Genomic DNA, 24,042 nt, shown 5'->3' with positions numbered 1-24,042 from the left:
GGGGTTAAAGGGCACCAAGATCAGCTTTGCTTACTCCTGGAAAGGTAATCATTTCCAGAGCAAGAGCCTGGAGACTTAGCAAAACGCTTTAGATCTGTTACTTAATCCTGGTCACTTAAGGGTTATTAGTGCCATTTGATGAATGAGGTAACTAGAAGCACAGAGAAGTTAAGCAAATTTCACAATGCCCTTCAGTCAGAAAGTGGTGAAGGCAGGATTAGAATTCAGTTTGTCTGAATATACTAATTGATGGCTATTACACAGTCCTAGGTAAAGATTTTTGTAGTGGAATTATAAATGCTCTCAGACAGGAGGTTCTTAGCTTGGAGCCCATGAGTCAGCTCCAGGGGAATTTGGGGGGCATATTCTGCCACTTACTATTTGGTTTTCAGCCAACTGATCATCTGCAAGCCTGCTTCTCTTTTATCAAACAAAGATGACATAATAGAACCTTATTCGTGGGGCCACTGTGAAGAGTAAAGGAAGTTTGGCATTTAACAGAGCCTGGCACACAGGACTCATTCATTCAGTCTGTCATTTATCAGCCAGCTCTTCTGAATTTGCAGAGCCCCGGTAGCATCCCCCAAATACACTAGTCAAGATGTTGATAAGTTTGTTTTATTTCCAGTCTGTAGAGAGATGTCCGGCACCACACACATGCACACGCACACACTCACATACTGCATCCACTGAACTTGCCTGACACACTCCTTCCTTTTAAATGGCAGGGACAAAGCCATACTTGGCAGTCCCCAAGTCGCTGGTTACATTAGTTAGATTTGGTCTTTCAGAAAGAAGACAGCTGAAATTCTAAGCAGCTGAGCCCTTAGCCAGAGAAGTGAGAGTCCTAGAGCTAACAGCCACAACTTGAAATACATACAGATCCCCCTTCCCAGGGACCACTCTTGAGACCCTCTCCCTCCAGAAGCTGAATTCCAAGAAATGGTGAAGGAACTGGCGGGGTTTCCTAGAACACTACCCATCCAATGAGAACTCCTTCCTGCCCTTTCTAGAAGCTGGGGACACACCCACTTGCTCTCCTCCCTTAAGGAGGCTTCCTGCAGCCTTGTAAACTGTGAAACCCACTGAAATAAGCCTAGTTGGTCCTGCCCTCCTGTCTGAGTGAGGTGCAGATACACTGGCTATGCTGGAAGTCAAGAAAGGTGTTACCTTGCTCAAAGGGCTCCTGTCCCAGAGAGGAGAGGCAATGGGAAGGGGTGGAAACAGGATGGTTGCTCATCTAAGGATCTCAATGGGGGAAAAAGGCAGGGGAGGGAGTAGGGGTGAAGTTTTACATTTACAGGGAGGAATGTTTTGCTGGAGTTTAAACTTCAACTAGGCTTGTGCATTGGAAGCAGCTCCTTAGGCTGAAGACCAGCCAGCCACAGCCAAATAATCTTGTTCCTGAACTGGTTAAGACCAGTGGATTAACCCAACCTGGCCATTTCCCCATCCCCTATCTGCTCCACTCCCTCCAGTTCCTTGGGCTCGTGATTATGGGTCAAAGGAGCCTCAGGGAGCTCACCCTGGCTCCAACTTCCCAGTAGCTCCCAGACTTCTCCTTAAGGCTCTGCAAAGGCTTCTCCAAGACTTTTGCCCGGTCTTGTGCCCAGTTAGCTCCCCAGGATTGCAATAGAGTCACCTCCATATCCTCCTCTTTCCTAACATCTCACTGGTCGTCGCTGGGGTCTGACTTTCCCACTAATCTCTAAATTCCATGAGTCTGTCCATTTTACTACTGGGTTCTTAGCTCTTGGCCCATAACAGGTGCTTAAGAAATATGTTCAATGGATGAGTGCATCTAAGTGCAGAATACAGATGGGGTCAAGGCTGGGGTCCCTGCACAGCCAAGATGGGGCCAGTGTGATAACCTTCCTGCTTGAGTTCTGGGAAGTGTCTTGGGCAGGAAGCTCTGGGAAAGGCAAAACTGCAGAAGCAGGCCTGGCCCTTACCCAAGCCCTGATGCTGCCTGGAGGCACTGAGAAGGGTGAGTCCTGGCCCAGGGCCTTCCCCAAGGGTTGACTCAGGAGATTGCCCTTCCCTGCCCCTTCCCATGTTTTCATCACTGACAGAGGCAGCCCAGAGCAGAGGTGAGGCGTGGGCAGGGCATCTGAACACCAGGGCTCCAATCCAGATCTTCCATCTCCAGATTAACCCATGACTTTGGGCAAGGCACTTAATCCCTGTGGGCCACCAGGGTTTTCTCACCTGTGAACTGAAAGGCCTGGCCCAGCTAACTTACAGGGTGGATCAGGGCTAGGAAACCCTAGTCCATAATAAAGAACACAGGTGACCCTAATCCAATCCCCAAGCTCAAGGTTTTGGGTGATTTGGAAACAGAGTGATGAAATAGACAGCGGACACGGCGCATGCCGGGACAAAGTGGGGGGACTTAAAGCTTGTAACAGGTTGTCAATAAATATCTGTTGAATGACTGAGTGAATGAATGAAGGGTGAATGAACGAATGGCGTCAGTAAGGTGTGAAGGCAGATGGGGAAGCACAGTCTGGTTTCAAGCATGTTGGGATCAGAAAGAGAACCCGTTCCTCAGCTCCTGGCTTAAGAGCGGTGCTGCCTCTTTGCCATGAGCCTTTAAGCCCTCATTCTCCTACCCTGTTGCCCTCAACATCCTCCCTAAAAGATGGGACTAGACTGAGCTGAATCCCTGCCAAAGGCCTCTGGATCCCCTCTACCTCTGAAGCCCATTGCTGCCCCAGCAAGAGTCAGGGGGGCTGCACCTTCCCTCTGAGCTGCCTGTAAAAGTGTGGCCAGGGGGAAAGGCTAGAGGATTCCTCCTGGAACCTCCTTGCAGGGCTCAAATTGCCAAGCCCCTCTCCTTCTGTAACCTTACTGAGGATGAGAGGCAGCATGGATCGAGGGGGGACCAGCTGGGGAGGAGGGGTACCATGTGGCCACATCATGGTCCACCTGAGACCTGGAACCACCGAGCTGTCCAGGGAAACCCTAATGAGGTCCTGCAGCCTTATCTTGACTCCAGAGGCTTCTTAAAGTGGGCTGAGGTCCTCACCAGGGCCAGGCCAGGGTTCTGGGACTTAGCTCAGAGACCTCCTAGAAGGACAGACAGTGCCAGCTTCAAGTGTGGGAATCACAGCCTTCAGTCTCTCTGTTCTGGCCCTGCCCCCTCTGGTTTTTGGTTTAACGTCAGCCCTTCCGCACAAGGAGAGGACGGGGAGGGAAGAAAAGAGGGAGGCGTGATCCAAGGCTCAGGATTCCCCCACCCAAAGCCCCTTTAAGGCAGATAATTTGTGCTTCACAAAGAGATCACTGATTCTGCTGATGAAAAAACAAACAGACACACAACGACCAAACAAAACAAACAAGACACATCACAACAAGTCAAGAAGGGCAGTGAGACCAGGAGGGAGGAAGAGGAGTGGGGAGAGTGGGTCAGGTCCAGGCTGGGGTCCTCAGGGCAGGCTGGCAATGTCTCTCTCTGGAGGGGGGCCAACTGGCTTGGGGCTGCTCTCGTTGGCTTTTCCTTCAAACATCATGACTCTGGTTTGGAGATGGAGGAAAAAAAAAAAAAGAAAAAACACAGGATTAAGACTTCTTCCCTCATCCGGGGAAAGACCATCCCAGCCCTCACATCTGCAAGGTCCTCAACAGAATGTCCTTGCATCCACTCTCCAGCGGGATCTTCCCAGAAGCCAGTGGCAGCAGCTATGTGAAAGGGGCTGCTAGTCCCATTTTACAGAGGAGAAAACTGAGGTGCAGAGGGGCAATGTGACTCCTCAGAGCCACACAGGCAGCCCGAAGCAGGATGAGACCTGTGACTTCTGGCCATGCATTCTCCTCTAACCATGCTGCCTGGAGGAGGCAGAGCTAGGCTAGGCCATGGCTCTGCTCAAAACCCCTTCGTGTCTTCAAAAACCTCCCACTGCTCCAAGGATAAAGGCTGGGGAGCAGAGAATAGGGGTTCAAAGTGTAGACTCTGGAGGGAAACTGCCCAGATTTGAATCACAGCCCTACTCCTTCCCAGATGGTGACTCAAGCAAGACACTCATCCCACTGATGCACTGATGCTCAATGTTTCCAACTGAGAGTGAGGATGCCAAAAGTGCTTCTGTCCTGGAGCTGTTCCAAGTGACAGTGCCCTACTCCATCTGACTTACTCCCTGGATGCGCTCTTCTAGTCTGCTGGCTTTAAATTCCATCCAGAGTGTGACAGTCCACAAACGGCTCACCTCTGCACTCCAGATTTCCACAGCCAGCTCCCTTCTCGACCTCTCTCCCCTTGGATGTCTAAGGGCACTTCCAGTTCAGCACATCAAAAACAGCTCTCAATCCCTCCCTGCCCCGTCTGCTCTTCTCTCAAAGCAAACAGCACCATCACTCAGTTAACTCAGATCCCAGACTCCCTGTTTTCCTTTACACCTCTCATCTGAGCATTTAAGGATTCCTTCCAACTCTACCTCCAAAATCACTCCCAATTTCAATACCTCCTGCCCACCTGCACTACACCCTCTCCAGGCTGAGTGCCTCATTTCTTACTTGCACAAGTGCACGAGCCTCCTACTGGCCTGCCCGCTGCCACTCTTGCCCATACCACAGTCAAGGGGGCCTTTTAAAAGTCAACTCCCTGCTTAGAGTAACTCCAATGGCATCCCTCCACATTAGCACAAAATGTGAAATCTGTACACCAGAAATTGACACAATACTGTAAACTGACTATACTTCGATAAAAACGTATATATACAAAATGTGAAATCAACCGTGGACTGCAAGGCCCCACATCACCTGGCCCTTGCCCATCTCTGCAGACTCATCCTTCACTCACTGCACTCCAGGCAACCTGGCCTCTGCTATTCCTTGAGCATAAAACCATGGTTCTGCCACAGGGCCTTTGCACTTGCCACTTCCTCTGCCCAGAGTGCTTTTCCCCAGATCTTCACATCTCTTCACATCTCTTCACATCTCCCTCACTCAGGGTTCTGGTCAAACATTGCCTTCTCAATGAGATCCTCTCTGCCCACTATCCCATTCATCTCTATTCCTCTTGTCCACTTTATTTTCCTTTGTACTGCACTATTGCAATCTGGCATCTTGTCTTTTTATTTTGTTTTGTTTTGGTCTGTCTCCTGCCATTAGAATGTAAGCTTTGTGAGGCAAGTAATTCATGTGTCCTCAGCACCCAGAGTAATTCCTGACACCTAATGGTGCTCAATAAATCTTTGCTGAATTAATGAATGATAAAGCGAAGGAGTCAACATGCAGACTAGTGTCTGATACATAGTAAACGTCCATTAAATCTTAGGTGTCATTTTAATAGCATGATCACTCTTATTGCTACCACCTGTCTCTCAGGTGCAGCATAATCTGACCTGCATGGTTTTGCCACCACACCTCCTGCCTCATCCCACCCCAAACTAAAAGCTCTGACCAGCCCGAACTGTGTGCTCATACGCAGATCACCCAACTTCCCCTTTGTAAAATGAGACAGGTATATTTTACATTTGTACCTTAGAAGAAGTGAATCTTATAGATACACACCACTATATATAAAATAGGTAAGCAAGAAAGAGTTACTGTGTATAGCACAGGGAACTATATTCAATATCTTATAATAACCTATAATGGAAAAGAACCTGAAAAAGATATATTTAGAGAAGCATATAGTATAACTGAATCACTTTGCTGTACACCTGAAACTAACACAATATTGTAAATCAACTATACTTCAATTTTTTAAAAAAGTTAATCTTATTTCATAAAAGCCAGTGAGTGTCCTCTACAGCTTGGAAAAATACTATGAGACTCTCCAAGGAATATCTCTGCTGCTCGCCAATGGGAAAGTATCCACACAGTGTGATTTTGGCCACTACACTAGGTGTCTGCCGATCAGTCAGGTGCTGGGTTAGACTCCATCTGTGTTATATCATTAACCTGCAGGACATCACTCCACGCAAGATACATATGATCTTCTCTGTCTTAGGATAAAGGAACTGAAACTCAGGGGCCTAAAGTAATTTGCCCAAGGTCGTTTTGGTAGCAAGAAATAGCATCAAGATTTGAATGCCACCTCCCTTTAGAACCAGTTTTTGACTCTATCTTATGCTCACAACAACCCTGTGAGGTAGCAGAGTCTCTTTACAAATGAGGGAACTGAGGCTTGGAAAGTTTCAACAGTGCATATATTATCGTCATCATCACCATCACCGTTGCCACTTACCAAGCACTGATTCCACCAGAGGTTCTGCTACAGGTTAATTTTTCCTGAGAGATACGTATTAACGTGATCATTTGACAGATAAGAAAATCAGGTCCAGTGAAATTAAGAGCCTTGCCCAGTAGGTCACATAGTGAGTTACCTCCTGGCTGGGGTGCCTGAGCCAGGGGCTTCTCCACACACCATGACTTTGCCTCCAGAGGCCCCAGGAGAGGCAGGAGGTACTCACAGCTTGAGGACCGCCGACCGTTTCCCCAGCATCATGTTCACAAAGTCTCGGTAGGAAATGGTGTCGCTGACCCCACCTGTCACCTCTGAGATCATCTTCTTCATCTCCAGGTGGGTCTTGGGGACCCCAAGCTTCTCCATCATCCTCTTTAAAGACATCAGGTCTGCCAGAGGAAAAGCAGATCTGTTAAGTGGAGACAGGATGCTGGGTCGAGTAGGGAAGCTGGCCAACTTCCCTTTGGTATCCTATGCCCAGAAGAAGCCAGGCAGGACAGCACCTCCCTGGAGACTGCAGTCAATGGCCTTTCTTCTCCAGGGAGAATGAACCCATCTCACACTCCCTGCTCTCTTCTGAGGCAGTATGGACTAGTGGTTAGGGACATGGGCTTCTAAAGTCAGACAGACTTGGGCTGGAATCCAGCTCTGCTACTCTTGGCTGTGGGGCCTCGGGCAAATTACTTAACCCCTCGGAACCCCTACTCCCACCAGTGGTTGATAAGATCATTTGGAGTGAGGATGCTCCAAAAGCACCTGGCACACAGCAGGTGCCAATGTAGCCTTTCTTCTTCATTCTGTTGTTCTCTCTGCTGCCGCCTGAGGTTCGGGCGAGCCGTGAGCCTGGTGCTCCAGCCACCCCAGAAGCCACAGTGAGGTAGGGTCAGGAAGTCAGACTGACCCAGGCAGAAGTCACACTCCAGGGCTCTGGGTAGCAGCTTCCCCCCACCTGCCACTCCCACCTGCCACTCCCACCCTACAGTCCTGGGCTCCACCTCACTGGAAGAGAGAGGGTGCCAAGAATATCCAGGAAAGCCAACAAAAGAACAAAATTCAAGAAAAACAAGGGAGGCACCGAAGTCACTACACCCCCCAAGAAGCTGCTGCCTCTGACCTCCCAGCTCCCAAGATCTGAGACAATTTCCTTTGTATTGTTCCATGAACAATGTGTCAGCGAAGGGTGGTGGGAGTTGGGGTGAGGGTGGGGCAGGGGCCAGTTTTAGGGCCGGAGGAGTGGTGAGCCAGCTCACCCGAGAGGCAGGGCGGGCAGGACTGTTGCCAGACCCCTAGGTGCCAGGATGTCCAGGGCATTTCAAAGAAAGCCGGGCAGTGCGCTACAGGAAGAAGCGAAAGGTCTCCCACACGCTGCTGGCCAGACTCGAAACTGGCAAGACCTTTCTGGAAGGCAATTTGGCAAGATGCTTCAAAAGCCCTTGACCCAGAATGTCTACTTCCTGAGATTAACTCAAAAGAAATAATCAGCAACATGGACAAAGATTCATGCACAAGAACATTTTTCATGGGATTGTCAATAATAGTTAAACTGGACATCATTTAAATGGGAGATACTAAGGCATTGGCTGAATAAATTATAGTCTGTCCCCACAATGGAATATTATGCAGCCATTAATTATATTTCCAAAAAAGTTAGTAATATCTCAAAATACTAACAAAGCATTGTATTTTTTAAAAAGGGAGGTTCCCAAATGGTATAAAACAGTTTGTGATTAGAACAAAGAGTGGAAAAGTATAAACCGGAATATTGATCACAGTCAATTCTGGGAGGTGGGATTGTGATGAAATATTTTTGTCTTTGTGCTTTGCTAGGTTTTCCAAAACTTTTTATGATAACAATGTATTAATTTGATAACCCTAAATTAAATAAATAAATAAATAATAAAGGGATAAAAAATTTTAAAAGGCTAAAAATATTCAAACGGGAGGAAAACGAGAGGAGACAGAGGAGGCAGAGAAATGCAGAGGGAGAACCCACCTGGAAACCACAGGCGGGGATCTGGGCCCTGGCGGCCACTTCATGACCATATGCCCCAAGCATGCCCCAAGCAAGTCGTTCCACCTTTCTGAGCCTCAGTTTCCTCATCTGTACAATGGGAACAACTAAGGCAGCCTTGACCATGTCATAGAATTACAAGTGAAGGTCAAGGTATGGTCCTGAACATAAGTGCCACGGAACAGGCATTTGTCACCCCCAGCTCCTGGATGGCAGGACACAAGAAAGGTCTGTTGGAACCAATGTCTATGAAAGCCCCTTGTCAACTACAGGACAACGTACAAATGGAAGGACAGGTTTGGGGACAAAGGAAATGCAAGCTCCCTGAGCATCTCCAGCCCTAGGCAGGGGCGGCCCCTCCATCCTGAGTCTGCAAAGCACCTGGAATGGGAGGCTGAGGCACAGGTAGGGAGGTGGGTGGGGAGGGAAGCAGTAGGGAGCAGAGTTGAGGGCACTGGACCCAGCGTGGGCGGCAGATAGGCTCAAGGCCAGCTTACCTGGCCTAGTCCACTGGGGAAGCTTCAGTGGGTGCCTGTCCACTCATGAGAGCACCCCATGCCCCTCACTCATGCAGGTGGGTCAGTGGAGCTCTCTGGACCCTCCCCTCCTCCCTCCATCCCCACACCCCACAGCACACTCAAGGCCTCACTTACCAATCTCTCCCTCATTGTTCAGGTCAAACTCCATGTACTTCTCTGGAAATCACAGAGCAGAAACTGGCATTAGCTTGGAAGCAGGGTCACCTCCTGTAGGGTCCCAGTGATTCCCTTGAAGGCAACTGGTCCTCCTTATCCCACGTGGGGGCCTTGACGGGAGCCATGTCATTTCAGCTGTTGTCTCTGGAGAAAGGGCTCGCCCAGACTGCACCCTTTGCCACAGGCGTCGTGGAGAAAGGTGCCCAGGGGGCCGCTCTGATCCTCTGCCCAGGAGGGCAGCTGCTTCCTCCCAGGTCCCTGCCAGTGGGGACTGGCTGCATCTGAACAACTGCTAAGTGGCTAGAATAGATTCCCAGCTTTAGAGACACAAGTCTGCAGGGCTTGGGAAGAGCGGGTTGTGGGCAGGAACTGGTCTGTTTTCAGTGTCCCAGGTGATTCTGATGGAGAACCAGGTGTGCGGACCCCCAACTTAAGAAGTCCCTATAGTTCTGAACCTTCAGGGGGGTCATGGGTACCACTGAGAATCCAATGATCTTTCAGGAGAAATGACCTGCCCTTGGTCACAAAGTGGAACACACAGCACCCATGGGTACACAGACCCTCCCCACAAACCTCACCTAAAGACTTTGAGTTAAACCTCCCTGATCTAGGGGTCCAGGGAACCTCCAACAGTGAGGGAAATACTGCAGAGCAATGAGCTTGTATCTCCTGACAAGGCAATGTGTACAAATGTCAGGTGGCCTTGGGCAGGTCACCCCTGCCACTGGAGAGCAGGACCCTCTGGGTCTTTTCTGTACCAAGCAGCCAGCATGAGAAAGCCAAGGTACTCCCAGTGACCCTCGAGGCTCCTGTGACCTTCACGAGCATCTGCCCTCCAGCCTCTCAGGCTGCCTGGCCCACCATCCCCCCGGCTCCACTCCCCAGGTCTTGCTGCTCCTGGCCCGCCCCCGACCTGCTCCCACTCCTGCTCCAGGCTTGCCACCTCTCCACCTGGAATGTTCCCCCTAGGCATTCTCAGGGCCCTTTCTCATGCCTTCAGGCACCCACCCCCCCAGCCTTTCTAACTGGACACCATCACCCCACAAAGCCCCTACTACCATCTGACAGGCTTTCTACTTCCTTGCTCAATCTTCACCACCCCTCCCCAACTAGGACACAGGCTGCTCTGGGCAGGGGCTGTCCTATGCGTTCTCTGCTGTGTCCCCAGGCCCATTCATGGCCTGGTGCCTAGTAAGGCTCATTTGGAGAGCAAATGAGTGAACGATCTGAAACTTCTACAGTCCCTTTGCTTCCAAGGTAACTTCCTGTGGTCCCAGGATGGACCCAATCCTACATCCCAGGAGACCAGAACTTAGACCCCTGGGACCTCTGTTCCTCCTTTCAGAGCCACCTCTGAAGGGTGACCCTATTGGGATTCAGAGGGAAAGGAATGGACTGACCACTCCTCCTCTGAACAGGGAGGGGAGGTGCAGATGGACAGGCAAGGGTTGGGGGTGTCTTTATTCTAGTTCGTTCATTTGTTCTTTCTTTCCTTCCTTCCTTCCTTTGCTCCCTCTTTCCTCCCTTTTTAATATATAAGACACCACTGTGTAATGGTTAAGAGCAGGGGCCTTGGAGTGAGACTAATATGAGCTCAAGCTCCAGCTCTGCTATAGGTGAGCTGTGTGATCCCAGTCAAATGACCCCACCTCTCTGAGCCTGAGTTTCTTCGCTTGTAAATTAAAGCTCACACCATTTCCCTCCCGGCTGGATTGGGAGGATGCAGGGAGATAGCAATGCTAACCACAAGGTCAGCGCTCAACAGTTGCTGAGCCATTGATGTCCTGCCTAAAGACAGCTAAGCTGTAAGTGGTCCAGGGAGCACTTGGCAGGTTCTTTGCCCTGGAGCAGGGACGATGCCCACATTGCCAAGAGTCTAGGGGGGATGCAGCCTGGAGGATGTTCGAGTGGTCCCCCAGCGCGCCCAGGGCTCCCGCATCCCGGGTGCATCTCTTGGGCAGGAAAGGTAGGTCTGTTCCGCTCCTTCTGTGCGCGGCTCCTCTCCTTTTGAGCCACTGGCTGAGACCCAAGTGCCAGAGCCCGGAACAGAGGGACCTTTATGCCGCCCCCTCTCCGCAGGGGCTCCTGGGCCCTGTTTTCTTTTCATCCCATGCTGCTGGGATTCAATGGGCAGAAACTCTGCTCCACTGTGGCGACACAAACGTCCATTCTCCGCAGGGGCTCCCGAGACGCTCCACCGCGGAGGGGGCGAGGCAAGGGCTGCTACAAAGAGCCGATTGTGTGCTGGGGCCCCGGGAGCGAGCAGGGCCTGGGCAGTGGCGGACAGGAGCCAACCTGAGCCCTGCTGGGCAGCCGGAGGGGAGAGAGGGGCAGGGGCAGGCCGGGGCCTGCAGGCTAGGGGTGAGGGGCCCGTGCCCCACACTGGGCACCCCATCTCGCAGCCCCCTGGGAAGAGGGGCGTTCTGGATGACACAGGGTGCAGCCTGGCCCTGTTGGGTGAGGAACCCTGTGTGTGAGGGCAGAGAGGCCCGCCCAGCTCTCCTGGGAGGGTGGGCAGCCCGCCCCAGCTCACCTTTGAAGGCTGCAAGCTTTTCTGGCAGGTCCTCTTCATCACTATACTTCTGGTCACAGAGAAACTCCTACAGAGGGGAGAGGGCAGCGCTGAGCAAGGGGGCAGTCGGCAGAGCTCACCAACACACAGGCCCCCTGCCCGGTGCCTCCTCTCCTGCCAGGTGGCCGGGCCTGGCCAGGCAGAGCAGGAGGCTTCCGTGTTTGTCCTTGGCCTTCTGTCAACCCTCAGAGGCAGACCTGCAGAGTCCACCCTGGGGGTAGGAAACATGCCCAGCAGCTCGGGGTGGGGCCCGGAGTATCTGCTCTAGCAAACTGAACACCTTTAGTCAGCCTCTGAATTATAGGCGCAGGGACCTGGGCTTCCCCACAGGGCACCCCCATTCCAGGATCCATGAAGCCATGAGCCCCAAAGACAAGCCGCTTGGTTCCAGCGTTAAGTTCTTACGTATGTAACCCTGAGCGAATTGATTCCTCTTTAAATCGCTATAGCTTTGCCTGCCAAATGCGTATGCTGATCACAGCCTCTTCTGGAGTTTGTATGAGAATCCCAGGAGCATGTATAAATGAATCTTGACAGCTTAGTAAACAGCAGCTGTCCTATCGTTTGTCTCTCTAGCCAGAAAATAACTACACATATCTTAAGAGGTCACTTACCCTCTTACCTGTGTCCTCACCTGTAAAATAGGATGCACCTGCCCCCTCAGATGCTTGCAGAGACTCAGATGAGTCCTTTCAGAACCAGATGGGCTGGGGAGGGGTGGTGATCGGGGTGGGACTAACGACAGGCTCCAGAATGAAGCACTTACCCCCATGGTCTCTCCAGATCTCCCAGGGGACCCAAGAGGTAGCTACTATTATTAGTCTCATTTTGCAGATGAGGAAACTGAAGCTCCCAGAGACAGAACTTCACTCAGCTCTGTCTGATTTAGAGCCTGCATCTTTAACCTTGACACTTAAAGATGCGCAGATAGCAGGCATTCATCTGGCTTTAAAACAAAAAGCCAACAGTTAGTAAGCATCCACTAGGCTGGGTGCAGTGGCGGAAATTTTACTTGCCTTGTTGCTAATCCTCAAGCGGCCCTAGAACCTCAAGCAGATGAGGAAGCAGAGGGTGTGTTCCCATCCTAGCACGGGAGTCCGCAAATCCTTTCTCTTCTCTGGACCTTGCTTTCCTCATTGAGCCAACTGGATGTGGCCATTGCTCCTCCAGTCCTTCATTCATTCAATAGTTTTTCAGGGACCACAGCGCACACTGCTCTGTTCTAGGCATCAAGGGAGCAGGTGAAGAGAGGGTGTGGAGGAAGGGGAACCCTCCTACACTGTTGGTGGGAAGGTACTTGGTGCAGCCATAATGGAAAACAGTATGGAGATGCCTTAAAAAGCTAACAATAGAGTTACCATATGATCCAGCAATCTCACTCCTGAGCATATATCCAGAGAAAACTCTAACTTGAAAAGATACATGCACCCAATGTGCATGGCAGCACTATTTACAATAGCCAAGACATGGAAGCAACCTAAATGTCCATTGCTAGATGACTGGATAAAGATGTGGTTTAGGTATACAATGGAATACCACTCAGCCATCAAAAAAAAAGAACAAAATAATGCCATTTGCGGCAACATGCGTGGACCTAGAGATGATCATTCCAAGTGAAGGAAGTCAGACAGAGAAAGACAAATATCATACGGTATCATTAATATGTGGAATCTTAAAAAATGGCACAAATGAACTTATATACAAACCAGAAAGACTCATAGAGAAAACAAACTTATGGTTCCCAAAGGGGAAAGGAGGGGAGGGATAAATTAGGAGTTTGGGATTTACAGATACAAACTACAATACATAAAATAGATAAGCAACAAAGTCCTACTGCAGAGCATAGAGAACTGTATACAATATCCTGCAATGATCTATGATGAAAAAGAATAAGAAGAATATATATGTATCACCGAATCACTTGCTACACACCAGAAACTAACTCAACATTGTAAATCAATTATACTTTAATTTAAAAAAGCAGGGAAGGGGAGAAGGTTAACATCAAGGTGAGTAAGACAAGATCCTAAAATTACAGGAAGCCTGTGTTTTAAATGATGTTAAATGTTACCTAGGTCTAACTAAAACACAGTTTGAAGGCCCTATCTGCCCCTCCCCAATCCAGTTTCTTTCCCTTCCCAGAGGTAATCATGATGCTGAACTTGAGGTTTCTACCATGGATGTTTTGCCTATTACAACTATGCCAACTACTATTGTAAAAAGACAACTTATACATTAACTTTGAGGGGTTAAATTTTTTTCTAATTCCAAGTTTTGGAACATTTCACATAAATATGTACTTGAAGTTCAATACATGATCTTTTTAATGAAAAAAAAAAGTTACCTAGGTCAATCACTCAACCTGTCTAAATTCCTGCTGTCATGTCCCAATTAAATGACCTAGTCTGTACTTACACACCTCCTAGGACAGGGGACTCACTACCTCTCCAGCCAGTCACTATAAGGAGAATATAGAATGGGAGAATGACAGGAATCTAAATGATGCTAAAGCACTCTGGGCTTGGATCTCAAGGGTACCCACCTCCTCAGGGACCTACCTCTCAGTGGAGACAACCCGCTGTGGGCAGTTAGTACCAGGTTCAAACGTCCGCACTCACTAAACAATGGATAGGGTTGACTGTGAGACAGAATCTGATCCCTTCCTGGGTTCAAGTTCCTCCATGCTCACTCAGCACCCTTTGGCAGAGTAGGAGGAACCCACCTGCCCCCGCCGCGAACGTGGTTCCCCTGGCTGGGTCAGGGGGGCTCTGATTGCCCCCTTGCTTTTTGGTCGGCACTATGCTATCCCATTCAATCCTCACAGCCACTGTTAACTGACTTTACAGGTGAGAACAGGAGGACCAGAGACGTTACTAACACGTCTAAGGTCCCCAGGAGATGCGGAAGCTCAGGGTGGGTTTGGAACCTGCGTCTATCAGACTCCAGGGCTCATGCCTCTAGCAGCCAGGTGAGCGGAGGGCAACCCCAGGGCCCACGGGGTCCAGCTGGCCCGGCCACAGCCTCACTCGGGGCCTCATTACCATGGCCTCCTGCACCATCCAGGAGCCTGTGAGTAATACAGAACAAACACCTCCAGGGATCTAGGCAGACTGGGTTCGAGGGGTAGGACAAGGTCCTTGGTCTCAGGGGCAAATCACACACGGGCAAATGCAGAACAACCAGGTGAGGCTGAGAGGAAGGACAAGAGCTCAGCCTGAACCACTGAATAACCACATCCACCCCTGGACCTCACCCTGGGCCAGGTGTTCAGCAGCCATAGCAGCCCCAGGGCATCCAGGATTATCGTCTTTTCACTGATGAAGCCTTAGCCTTTATCACCACCTAACATGCCATGTCATTTGTGTCCCGCGCTCCCCACCCCCCACCACTGGAGTGGATGCCTCAGCCAGCCTAGCCTCCCTTCTCTGCCTGCCCCATGCCTGGTGCGCTCCCACCTTGGGACCCGTGCTCTAGCTGTGTCCCTTACCTGGAGTGCGCAGGTCTGCATGTCACCTCCTTCAAGTCTTTACTCAACTGTCACCTTCTCAATGAGGCCAACCTCATCCACTCTGCCCACCAGAGTCCCCACCTCCGCTTCCAGTCCACCTTAAGAAAACACCTTTTATTCCATGGGATGAGTCACCTCTCTAACACAATGTAATTGCTTTTGAAGGGTGTTGCCCATTATCTGTCTCCCCCGACAAGGTGCCACAGGATAGATGCTCAATAATATTTGCAGGAGGGGTCAATGAATTGAGACTCAGAAAGGATGAACAACTAGCCCATCAAGGCAGCCCGGCTAGCAAGTGGCTGAGCTGGGATGAAGCTCCCCAGCAGAGGCTGCCTGGGTTCCCTCCCCGCACAGAGCTGAGGAACAGAAGTGACCCAATGAAGCAGGTGCTGGAAGGATGCTGGGAGGAGGCAGGGCCTCGGTTACAGGCTCTAGGAGGATGTGTTTACTGCCTCTGCCCCATGGATGCCTAGCAGCCAGCCGTGCCCAGCACATAGTAGGTGCTCAAAAAACATTATTGAATGAACGGAGAAGACGGCCACTCAGCCCAGAATGACTTTCTCCACTCTCACTCCTGAAATGGCCAGGCAGCGTTGCAAAAGCATGCATCTGTGTGTGACAGACTGGGGAGGACTCAGAGACTGAAATCACATGTTTCCTTAGAGCCAACAATGACAAATGCTCGAGCCACAGAGCGTCCAGGGGTGGGAGAAGCAGCTGACCCATTCATGCGTGGGCCGGCAGCCCTCACTGACCCCGGGCTTGGGGCAGCTGTGTGGACCATGCCTTTGGCAGGGGCCCGGGGAGGCCGGCAGGCGGGTGGCAGGAAACAGGAGCTCCACTGGCTGTGGTGCCAGCAACCATCCCACCTCTGAGCTTTGGGTTCCTGGTTCCTGCCTGCGCATAGCCCACAGCTTCCTTCTACCAGGCGTCCTCCCCCCGTAGCCCTGCCCCGCCTCAGGGCACAGTCCCACCCACTGTGCAGGTGCCTTGTCTGTCCAGACTCCAGTACCCACCCCCCTGCCCTGAATGGGCCCCCAGGCAGAGGAGATGGAGATAGAACTCAATCCAGACATTTGGAAAAAGAAAGGAAAAAACAGAAGGAGGGCAAGCTGGAGCCAGGTGCCTAGGTTTGAGTGTGAAACCTGCTTCATTTGTCTGGGCCTCAGTTTCCCCATCTGTAGGAAGGATAAAAATATTTACCTCACAGGCTTGTCCTGAGAATTATAGTAAGTAAATATACATCAAGTGCCTAACACAGTGCCTGCCACTTAGTAAATGTGAAATAAATGTTACCTATTTATTACTATTACCGTCTGAAATTTATATACATTCAGTCCACTTAGATTACTCACAATTCATCAGCCAGAGACCACCATTGACTATGAAATCGATTAAGAAGGAAACCCCACCCCCAGCTTAGGCTGGTTAGTTCTCTTCTCCCTTTCTGGATGGCCCCATTTGACAGATGGGACAACGGAGGCCCAGAGATGTTGCTCAACTTACTCAAGATCACAAAGTTTGAATAATGCAAGGCCTCGCCCCTTCACCATCCCAGCTCCCTCCCTGCCCCAAACAACACCTGGCTACATGTTTCTGGGCAAAGAAAGTCAATACTGGGAGTTACCTTTCCTCCTGGGCAGCTGCAGAAGGAGGTTATTCCAGGGGCCAAGGAACCACTCTATAGCTCTCTAGGGGCCTGGGCAGGGTGTGTGGTTTACTCTAGCCCCACCCCCTACTCCAATCCACTGTCCCCTAAAGACACATTTTTTTTTGGCTGCAGAAACTGCCATCAGGGCCTCCAGATATGAGGGGTGCAGGGGGCCCCTGGGCTCTGACAGTGACTATTGATATGCAGAGAGGAACGTCTAGAGGCCTTGGTGGCCCCTGGTAAGGCCCTGGCAAAGAACCAGGAAACGCAGGCAGGGAGGAGCCTGGGGTCAAAAACAGGAAGCTGTGAGCCAGGTGGTCACTCTTTAAGCCAGTGCCCCCAGGGAAGGCCTAGGGGGGTGGCAGAGCTGTTCCCACGTCCACAGCAGGCACAGAACCCCGAAGGGATGCCTGACAGCATCCAGCTTGTCCTCTTTGTTCAACAGCTGAGGCCCCAGAGGGCAAGGTCTTGACTAAACCATCTATCCTCCAGGCAAGTGTAAGGCAAGCAAGGCAGAAGGATGGGGCAGGGAGGCTGAGTTCAAATCCTAGCTCTGTGACCCTGGGCAACTTGCTTTCCCACTCTGGCCCTCAGTTTCCTCATCTTTAAAATGGAATCATAATGATAGACCCTTGTCACTGGGTTGGCGTCAAGATTAAATGAGCTGGGATCTGTGTCTCCTGGCCTACAGTCCTAACAAACCCCAAATAAACTCATTTTTTGGCCTCAAAATAAATAAATAAATAAACAAGCTAACTGCATAGAAAGAGCCTGGCTCCTAGGATACTTACTAAGGGTTAGCAGTTCTCATAATGTTTGGATCACTCACACCAACAGACTCAAGCTATACCAAGAGGCAACTGTGAGCAGGGGAAGGGCAGGGAAGAGACCCACCCACAACTTTCTTTCTCCCTCATTGTGCCACGAAGCCCTCCTGGTGAGCCTTGAGCCTCTGGTCACTCCTCCTCAAGGGCCTTGGACACCTGGCTGAGCTGGCAGTGACAGGCCATCCACTTGGGACAGGGTCCTGCCATCTCAGCCCCACGGGACAGTGCCCGCAGCTGCAAGGGCTCACTGCTACCTCTCTTGGGCTTCTCCAGCCCTGATGCACACCAGACTCTCCCCCCATCCCAGAAGCCCCATCCAAGTGCTCATGCCTAGGAAGGGCTGTTTCCCAAACCAGCAGAGGTTGGCAGCCCCCGCTGTGTCCCAGCCTCTGGATCCTTGCCACTTGTCTGCTCCCCCACCCGCCACCCCGACTTAACTCTCTTTCTGGGCTGGTACCTCGAGCACCTGCTCCTGGATGCTTGCTCCTGGCCCTCCAGGTCCACTTTTATGTATTAGCTGCAGCAGAATTTTCAGGCTGACAGATTATCACCATCTTGCAGGCCATCCAAAGGGCTGGTGGCTGAAGCCCTGGGCAAAAACTTGTAGGACAGGCGGCACCATGCCTGGCTGTGTGGCCTCTGACACAGCTGACAGGCTCTTAAAGGGTCAGGACCAGACCACACATGCCCAGCCTGGTGCCTGGCGTGTAGCAGGGGCCTGTAACAAGCACCCACAAGGACAGCAGGCTCACACTCCCTGCGGCAGCTCTGGGTCCTCATCCAGATGCTGCTTCCTCGCCAATAGATGGGGCAGCCAAAGGAAAACATCCCACCAACTACACAAATGAAGCAGAGCCTGCAGAAATTCCATCTCCAGCTTCCTGTGACATGGCCACACTGAGGTCGAGACTGGCTGGATCTGCAGGGATACTGAATCCTCGAAGGCTCACGTGGCTGTTATCACCATCTCCCTTATAATATATTAAGGGAGAGCAAGAGAGACGGGTGCCCGGCGATGCCAGCCGGGCACATTCACCTGGGCAGGGGCAGGGTGGCACTGCCAGGACACAGGAAAAGAGACACACCTGTTTTGTGCCTGGGGCAGGTCTCAGAGGGCCCCCACTGCTGGGCAGGGTACCCCCAGCCCTGCACAGAGATACCCAGCCTACCAGGCCCAGTTCTTCCCAGCACAGATGGCACATGGGTCCTGAAATAACCATCAGGCACTGAAATGCTACAGGAAATGCTGAGTGTCCTTCATTCGACCCAGGAGGGCCGAGAAGGCGGGACTGGAGCCAGAGATCCTTATCCACATAAGCAAGAGAGGCTGGTGTCACAGCTAGGCCACGGCTACCTGGTGGACAGGGGCCAGGGCAGGCCCTGGGCAGCATCTGGAGACCAAATCCTGGCTCTGCCACTTCCTGGCTGTGTGACTTTGGATGGGTGACTTCACCTGGCTGAGTCTCTGTTTCCTCATCTCTAAAATGGGAGGCCTGCTACTCCTTGTCCCACGGGGATGTTTACAGATTCTTGCCGTGCATCTGATCAGCGTTCCACTGAGAGGAGTCAGTGAGATGATGTACGTCAAACGTCAAACATCGGGCCCGGAGCAAAGAGCGACTCACGTTATTTTGTTAAAGATCTTGGCCTCTGGCCAGCTCAAGCTGCAGCTCTCACCATTCTCCCGGCTCCATCCCAAGGGTAGGGGCGCTCTCAGGGGCACCCACCCAGCCCCACAGCTTCCCTCTGTCCCTGTAGGAAGCTGGAGAGAGTTTGTCCCATTGCCATATAAGGCCGGGTCTGGCTGGCCCCGGGGTCACCTGCCATGCCATCGGGGCACAGGGAATGTCAGCTATGTGGGGGGAGTAGGAGGCATGTGCTGGTCCTGCCTGCTCCAGTAGTGCCGAGAATGCGCACACGCAGATGGACACACACATGCGCACACACACGCACACACATACACACACGGCCCAGAGGTGGGCTGGGTGTCCATAGAGGAGACCAATCAAGCTCAGAGATTGAGAGAAGAGGCTGGGTTCCAGTGTGGCTGTTTAAACCCCTCTGAGTCTCATTTTCTGTAAAATGGGAATAGACAGAACGTCGCAGGGTTGGAGTGAGCATCCAATGAGATAATGTCCGAGGCACGCCTGGCACACTGCCTGGCACATGCCGAGTGCTCAGAAAATGACAGCTAAAATTAGAGCGAAACTGCAAAAAGTGCATTTTCACACAGCTCCACCTGGACCTCTAGGCCCACCCAGTTCTCCTCCTTTTACTCCTGAATCCCTTATACTAACAATGGCCAAGACTGAACTACCTCACTGCCCTTTGGAAGCTGGCCCACCCCAGCGGGGTAGAAGGGCCACAGAGGGAACTGGGGTGTTGGCCCAGAGAAGCCCCCAGGCCTGATAGCTCTGTCCCCAGGCATCACCCACAGCGATGACCAAGCACATGCAGTGAGTGAGTCTTGAAGCCCCATCTTCCACGCCTTCCGGCTTCCCCAGGGCCACTGGGCAGCTGCTCAGCCCAGCCCCCCAAAAGCCCCGCTCCAGTGGGGCAGTGAAGCTGCACCCCAAAGGCAGGCAGTCTGGGCTGCCAACACGATTGCTTTTAGAATCCACTCACCCCAGGGAACTTCCGCTGTGACCATAGCCATAGGTGAAACAGACTCAGACCCCTAACACAGTGACTCCCTCAGAGTCTGCAAGGAGTTTTAATCTGTTCATCTCCACCAACTCTATGATTCTGCCAGATGAGGGGGTCTGGTCCAGGCTGAGCAGCCAGCATATCTCAGACCTTGCCCCTAGGTTTCTACTCCTGCACCTTTAAGACCCAAACAAACCAATGATAACAATCAGGACAGAAGCCAGCTCTCCTGTGTGCTTTACATAGATTATTTCAGCTGGAAAATCACAACAGACCTACTCCCATGAACTCAAGTGGCTTGCCCAAGGTCACAGAGCCAGTGAGCGTGCCCCCCCCCACCCCCGTCCCCGTGACTCTAAACTGTGGTGGGGCCATCTTGACCCGCTGTGGTGGGAAGCAGCAAGCTTCCCGTTTGATCCTGGAGACTCCTTCCTCCAGGGGCCCAGAGCCTGGGTCTCAGCAGCCCAACTCACACAGTAGATCTCAGAATAGCACCCAGGCAGGGAAAGGACACTAGACCGGAAGCTCTGCCACTGGCTTCTGTGTGGCCTTGGCCAGTTGCTTGCCCTCTCTGGGCACTGGGGTCCTGAGGTGATTAGACACAGCCCCTTTTTGTTCACTTTCCCCAATTCCAGTGTATCCAGATCAGTCCCTGAGAGGCACAGCCCCTCCCCTTTCTGAGCCAAGCCAGTACACCTCCCAAAACCCTGTAGCTCCCCTCCTGTCCCCATCTACTCCCCCCGCCACCCCCCATCAAGGGCAGGGTTGGCATAGAAAGTCCCACACACTCTCAGCTTCCCTGGTTTGTCCAACTACAGTCACTTCTCCGCCATCTCCAGCTGTCTCTGGCTCAGGGTCCTCTGGCTGTGGGTGGATTCAACTGGCTTGGAACCTGCCAGGCTGAGTGGCCCAGGGGGCTGTATGAGGTCAGGGTTCCAGGCTCCTGTCCAGAGGGCAAGAGCAGCCAAGACCGAGGCTGGGCTAGCTGCAGAGTGAACTGGGAGGGAGCCCAGCAGCCCGGACCCCTGAGAACCCCAGCCAGACGTCCAGTCTCCGTTTCAGCTGTGCTCCAGATGGCACCAAGAAGCAAGGTGAGGATGGTAATGAGGGGGCTGGAGTTTACCTGGTGGGACCCTGGGGTCCCCAGAGACCTCCATGGGATCCCTACGGCCAGGGGAGTGAAATCAGGCTGCCTAGTCCAAGAAAATCAAGGAGGGAATCAAGACTGCCAGCCCCTGGCAAGATTTCAGACCTACTACTGTGTGGCAGTGGTTGGACCCACCTCCACACAGCCCCCACCAGGACCCTGCTGATGCTCACCAGCTTTCCACTTTGGGACTCTGAACTGGGCTCAGATCTCAGGTGCCCAGTAGCCTGGCGGAGCCAGCAGGGGGAATGTCCAGCCTTGGTTCAGTGGGCATGCCTCTGCAACCAGTTAGGAGGGAACCTGGAGACATCCTCCTCAGGAAGTAATCCGAGAACCATCCATGGAGGTCTTCTCTCAGGCCGGGTGCTGGACCAAGTGTGCTAACTACATGCCTTCCCTCACTCCGCCCTCATGGTGACCCTGGCTCTGTGACTAGGGGTCGTTGCTGAAGCCCACAGAGCCGGAACGCGATGGAGACCAGATCCGAGCCTGGGTCTTGCTGTGCTGCCTTGGAGTTTTGGCCAATCCAAGCAGGCCCTGACACTTGTCCTTATCTTCTAGAATTTAAATGGTCTTTAAGCAAAGGTCTATAAGGTCCCATCGTATGCCTGGCAAGAGCTGGCAGGATTTCTCTGTGGAGATCCACTAGGACTAGCAAGCAAAGCACCAAGTCTCTAAGGCAACCTTTCCTAAAAGTTGGAGTGAGAAGGAGTTGTGGGGATGGGAGTGGGGGTCAGGTAGGAGGCCAACACTGTCCCAGGTTCCAACAGCAGCCTGATCTGGACTTGCTGTGCCATCTCGGGACAGCCACCTCACCTCTCTGGGCCTCTCTTCCCTCCCTCCCTCCTTCACTGTAAAACTGGGGACTCCCTGGAGCCTTCAGGGGTCCCTTCCAGCTCCAAGTTGTAGTAGCAGGTCTTGGGCGGGCTTCGGGGGAGCCCGGGGGCAGGCCCGGAGGCATCAGCGCTCCTGGGAGGGCCTTACCTCTCTAGTCTGAGAGTAACAACTTGCAACCCGAGACTAGAGGGCGGTGGAGAGGGTGGTGGGGGACCTACCTGGAGTCGGAGGCACAGAAACAGGGCTGGAGGGAGGAAATTGGGGGAAGCCCGGGTGAAGGAGAGGAAGGGGGGGTTGATTTAGCGGGAGGCACAGCCTCACGGACGGAGGTGGGACCCGCGGTGCGCTGGGAGCTTTGGGGGCGATTCGCAAGCTGCCCTTGGCGGCGGCGGGGCTGGAAAAGCGAAGGTGGAGGCGCGCGCTTACCCGGTTGATCTCCGCCAGCCGCCTCTCCTGCCGGGCTTTAAGCAAGCCGAACGCTTTCCCTCCTGGAGGAGACAAAGAGGCGGCCCGGGAAGCGGGGGTCTCCCCGGGCCGCGCGCCGTCGGCCCGCGCCCGCTTCCCGCAGACCCCACCGACCGCCCCGTGCGCGCAGGTGGCGGGTGGGGGACACCGGGCGGGGGCCGAGGGGCGAGGGACAGCGGGACAGGGGGGCGGAGCAGGGGCGCGGGACAACGGGGAGGCAGCGGCGCCTACCTTGGAACCTGTTGCTGAGCGCGACCGACATGGTGAGCACCGGGCTCCTGACGGCTCGGGGCTTCGCGGCCTCGGCGAGGGACGAGGAGGAGGGACGGGCGCCTGGTCCGAGCTCCCGCGGCGTGTGGCGGCGGGACCGAGGGGCGGAGGGATGGCGCGGGCGGCCGGACACTCCCCTCCCTCCCTCCCTCCCCCTCCCCTCCCGGCCCGCCTCCCCTCCCCGCCCCGCCGGCCGGCCGGCCGCAGGCATCAAAGCGGCTATTATGCGGGACGCCGAGCCCGCGGGCCGGCCCCTCTGCTGGAGGACGCGGAGAATGCACAGCGCGGGGGCGGCCCGTGAGCACCTCCCTCTCCGCTCCCGCTGGGACCTCGACAAGCCCCTTCCCGCTCGGGGCTGCGGTTTCCCCATAACCAGAACGGGGACAACCTTTGTACGCACTTCGTGGGGTGGCTGTAAGGATCAAACGCGGGTCCCAGCCGCAGGGAGTAAGCGCTCAACCAACCCGGGCTGTAAACGTTACTACAGCCTCTGCGCAGGACGCACTTTTAGAAGGAAGGTCTACGTTCCCAACTTTTATTCTTAATTCTTGAAAAGCTTTAAGTTTTTGTTAAGAAAACACATAGTGACAAACTACCACTAGGCTCTCAGTGACACTTGAAATCAGAGCGAGTTACTATTTTGTTAATAAAACTTATCTCTTGGGCACTCACAGACTGCACCAACTTTGCCAGGTTGACACAGGATATATGCATTATATCATTTAATTCTCAATACTCTGTGAAAGAGGATTCAGCATTTCCATTTCACGGAAAAGTCAGAAAGTTGACGCCTGGCATACAGGTCCACTGGGATGATAAACCAAGCCTCTAACTCCAGGAATAGTGTGGCCCAGGGTGCAGAAACTGCGGACTCGTCCAAATCAGGACATTACTGAGAATGAAGGGCGGCACTTCTAATAGTTACGCTGGGGTCACAGGCACGGACGGGGACTATCCTGGGCAAAGAGCACACCTGGTCGCTAGTAATATCCCCCCCACCCCCCCAATACCCACACATAAACTGAGTCCCTGGGGATTGGATCCAGGAAGTCCCCTTCCCACAGGCTTGCCTCCTTCTTGACCCCTAGGACTGGGATCTTGAGACCAACTGGTTCTCTTTTTTCTCTGTAGCTGCCCCCGGGGAGGGAAGAGGCCAGGCTGCCCCAAGGTAGAGGGGTAGACAGAGGGCTAATGCCAGAGCAGCAGTTTGCCAGGGGGCA

General features: G+C 52.8%; 1 protein-coding gene and 1 long non-coding RNA gene across 3 annotated transcripts in view; one reads left to right on the top strand and one right to left on the bottom strand.

The window, feature by feature from the left end:
* Positions 1-602: 602 nt before the first annotated feature.
* Positions 603-22,925, bottom strand: AIF1L (allograft inflammatory factor 1 like). 2 transcript variants are annotated; one of them, XM_064490619.1, is made up of 6 exons: positions 22,784-22,925; positions 22,514-22,575; positions 11,430-11,496; positions 8,855-8,896; positions 6,417-6,579; positions 603-3,516 (listed from the first exon to the last, which is right to left on the bottom strand). In XM_064490619.1, the coding sequence occupies exons 1-6, from the start codon at positions 22,812-22,814 to the stop codon at positions 3,429-3,431; spliced, it is 453 nt and encodes a 150-aa protein (XP_064346689.1). In that variant the 5' UTR covers positions 22,815-22,925; the 3' UTR covers positions 603-3,428. The 2 variants fall into 2 exon arrangements, with proteins under 2 accessions (XP_064346689.1, XP_064346690.1); XM_064490620.1 differs by lacking the exon at positions 22,514-22,575 and having other exon boundaries at positions 22,784-22,914.
* LOC135322319 (uncharacterized) overlaps positions 21,040-24,042 on the top strand; it is a 15,032-nt gene continuing 12,029 nt past the window's right edge. The window contains exon 1 of the long non-coding RNA XR_010382824.1: positions 21,040-21,194. This is a non-coding gene — a long non-coding RNA (uncharacterized LOC135322319). The remainder of the gene's footprint in view (positions 21,195-24,042) is intronic.

This window comes from Camelus dromedarius, chromosome 10 (assembly GCF_036321535.1).
Source record: "Camelus dromedarius isolate mCamDro1 chromosome 10, mCamDro1.pat, whole genome shotgun sequence".
Taxonomy (NCBI): Eukaryota; Metazoa; Chordata; class Mammalia; order Artiodactyla; family Camelidae; genus Camelus; species Camelus dromedarius.
This window is presented reverse-complemented; position numbering and strand designations above follow the sequence as displayed.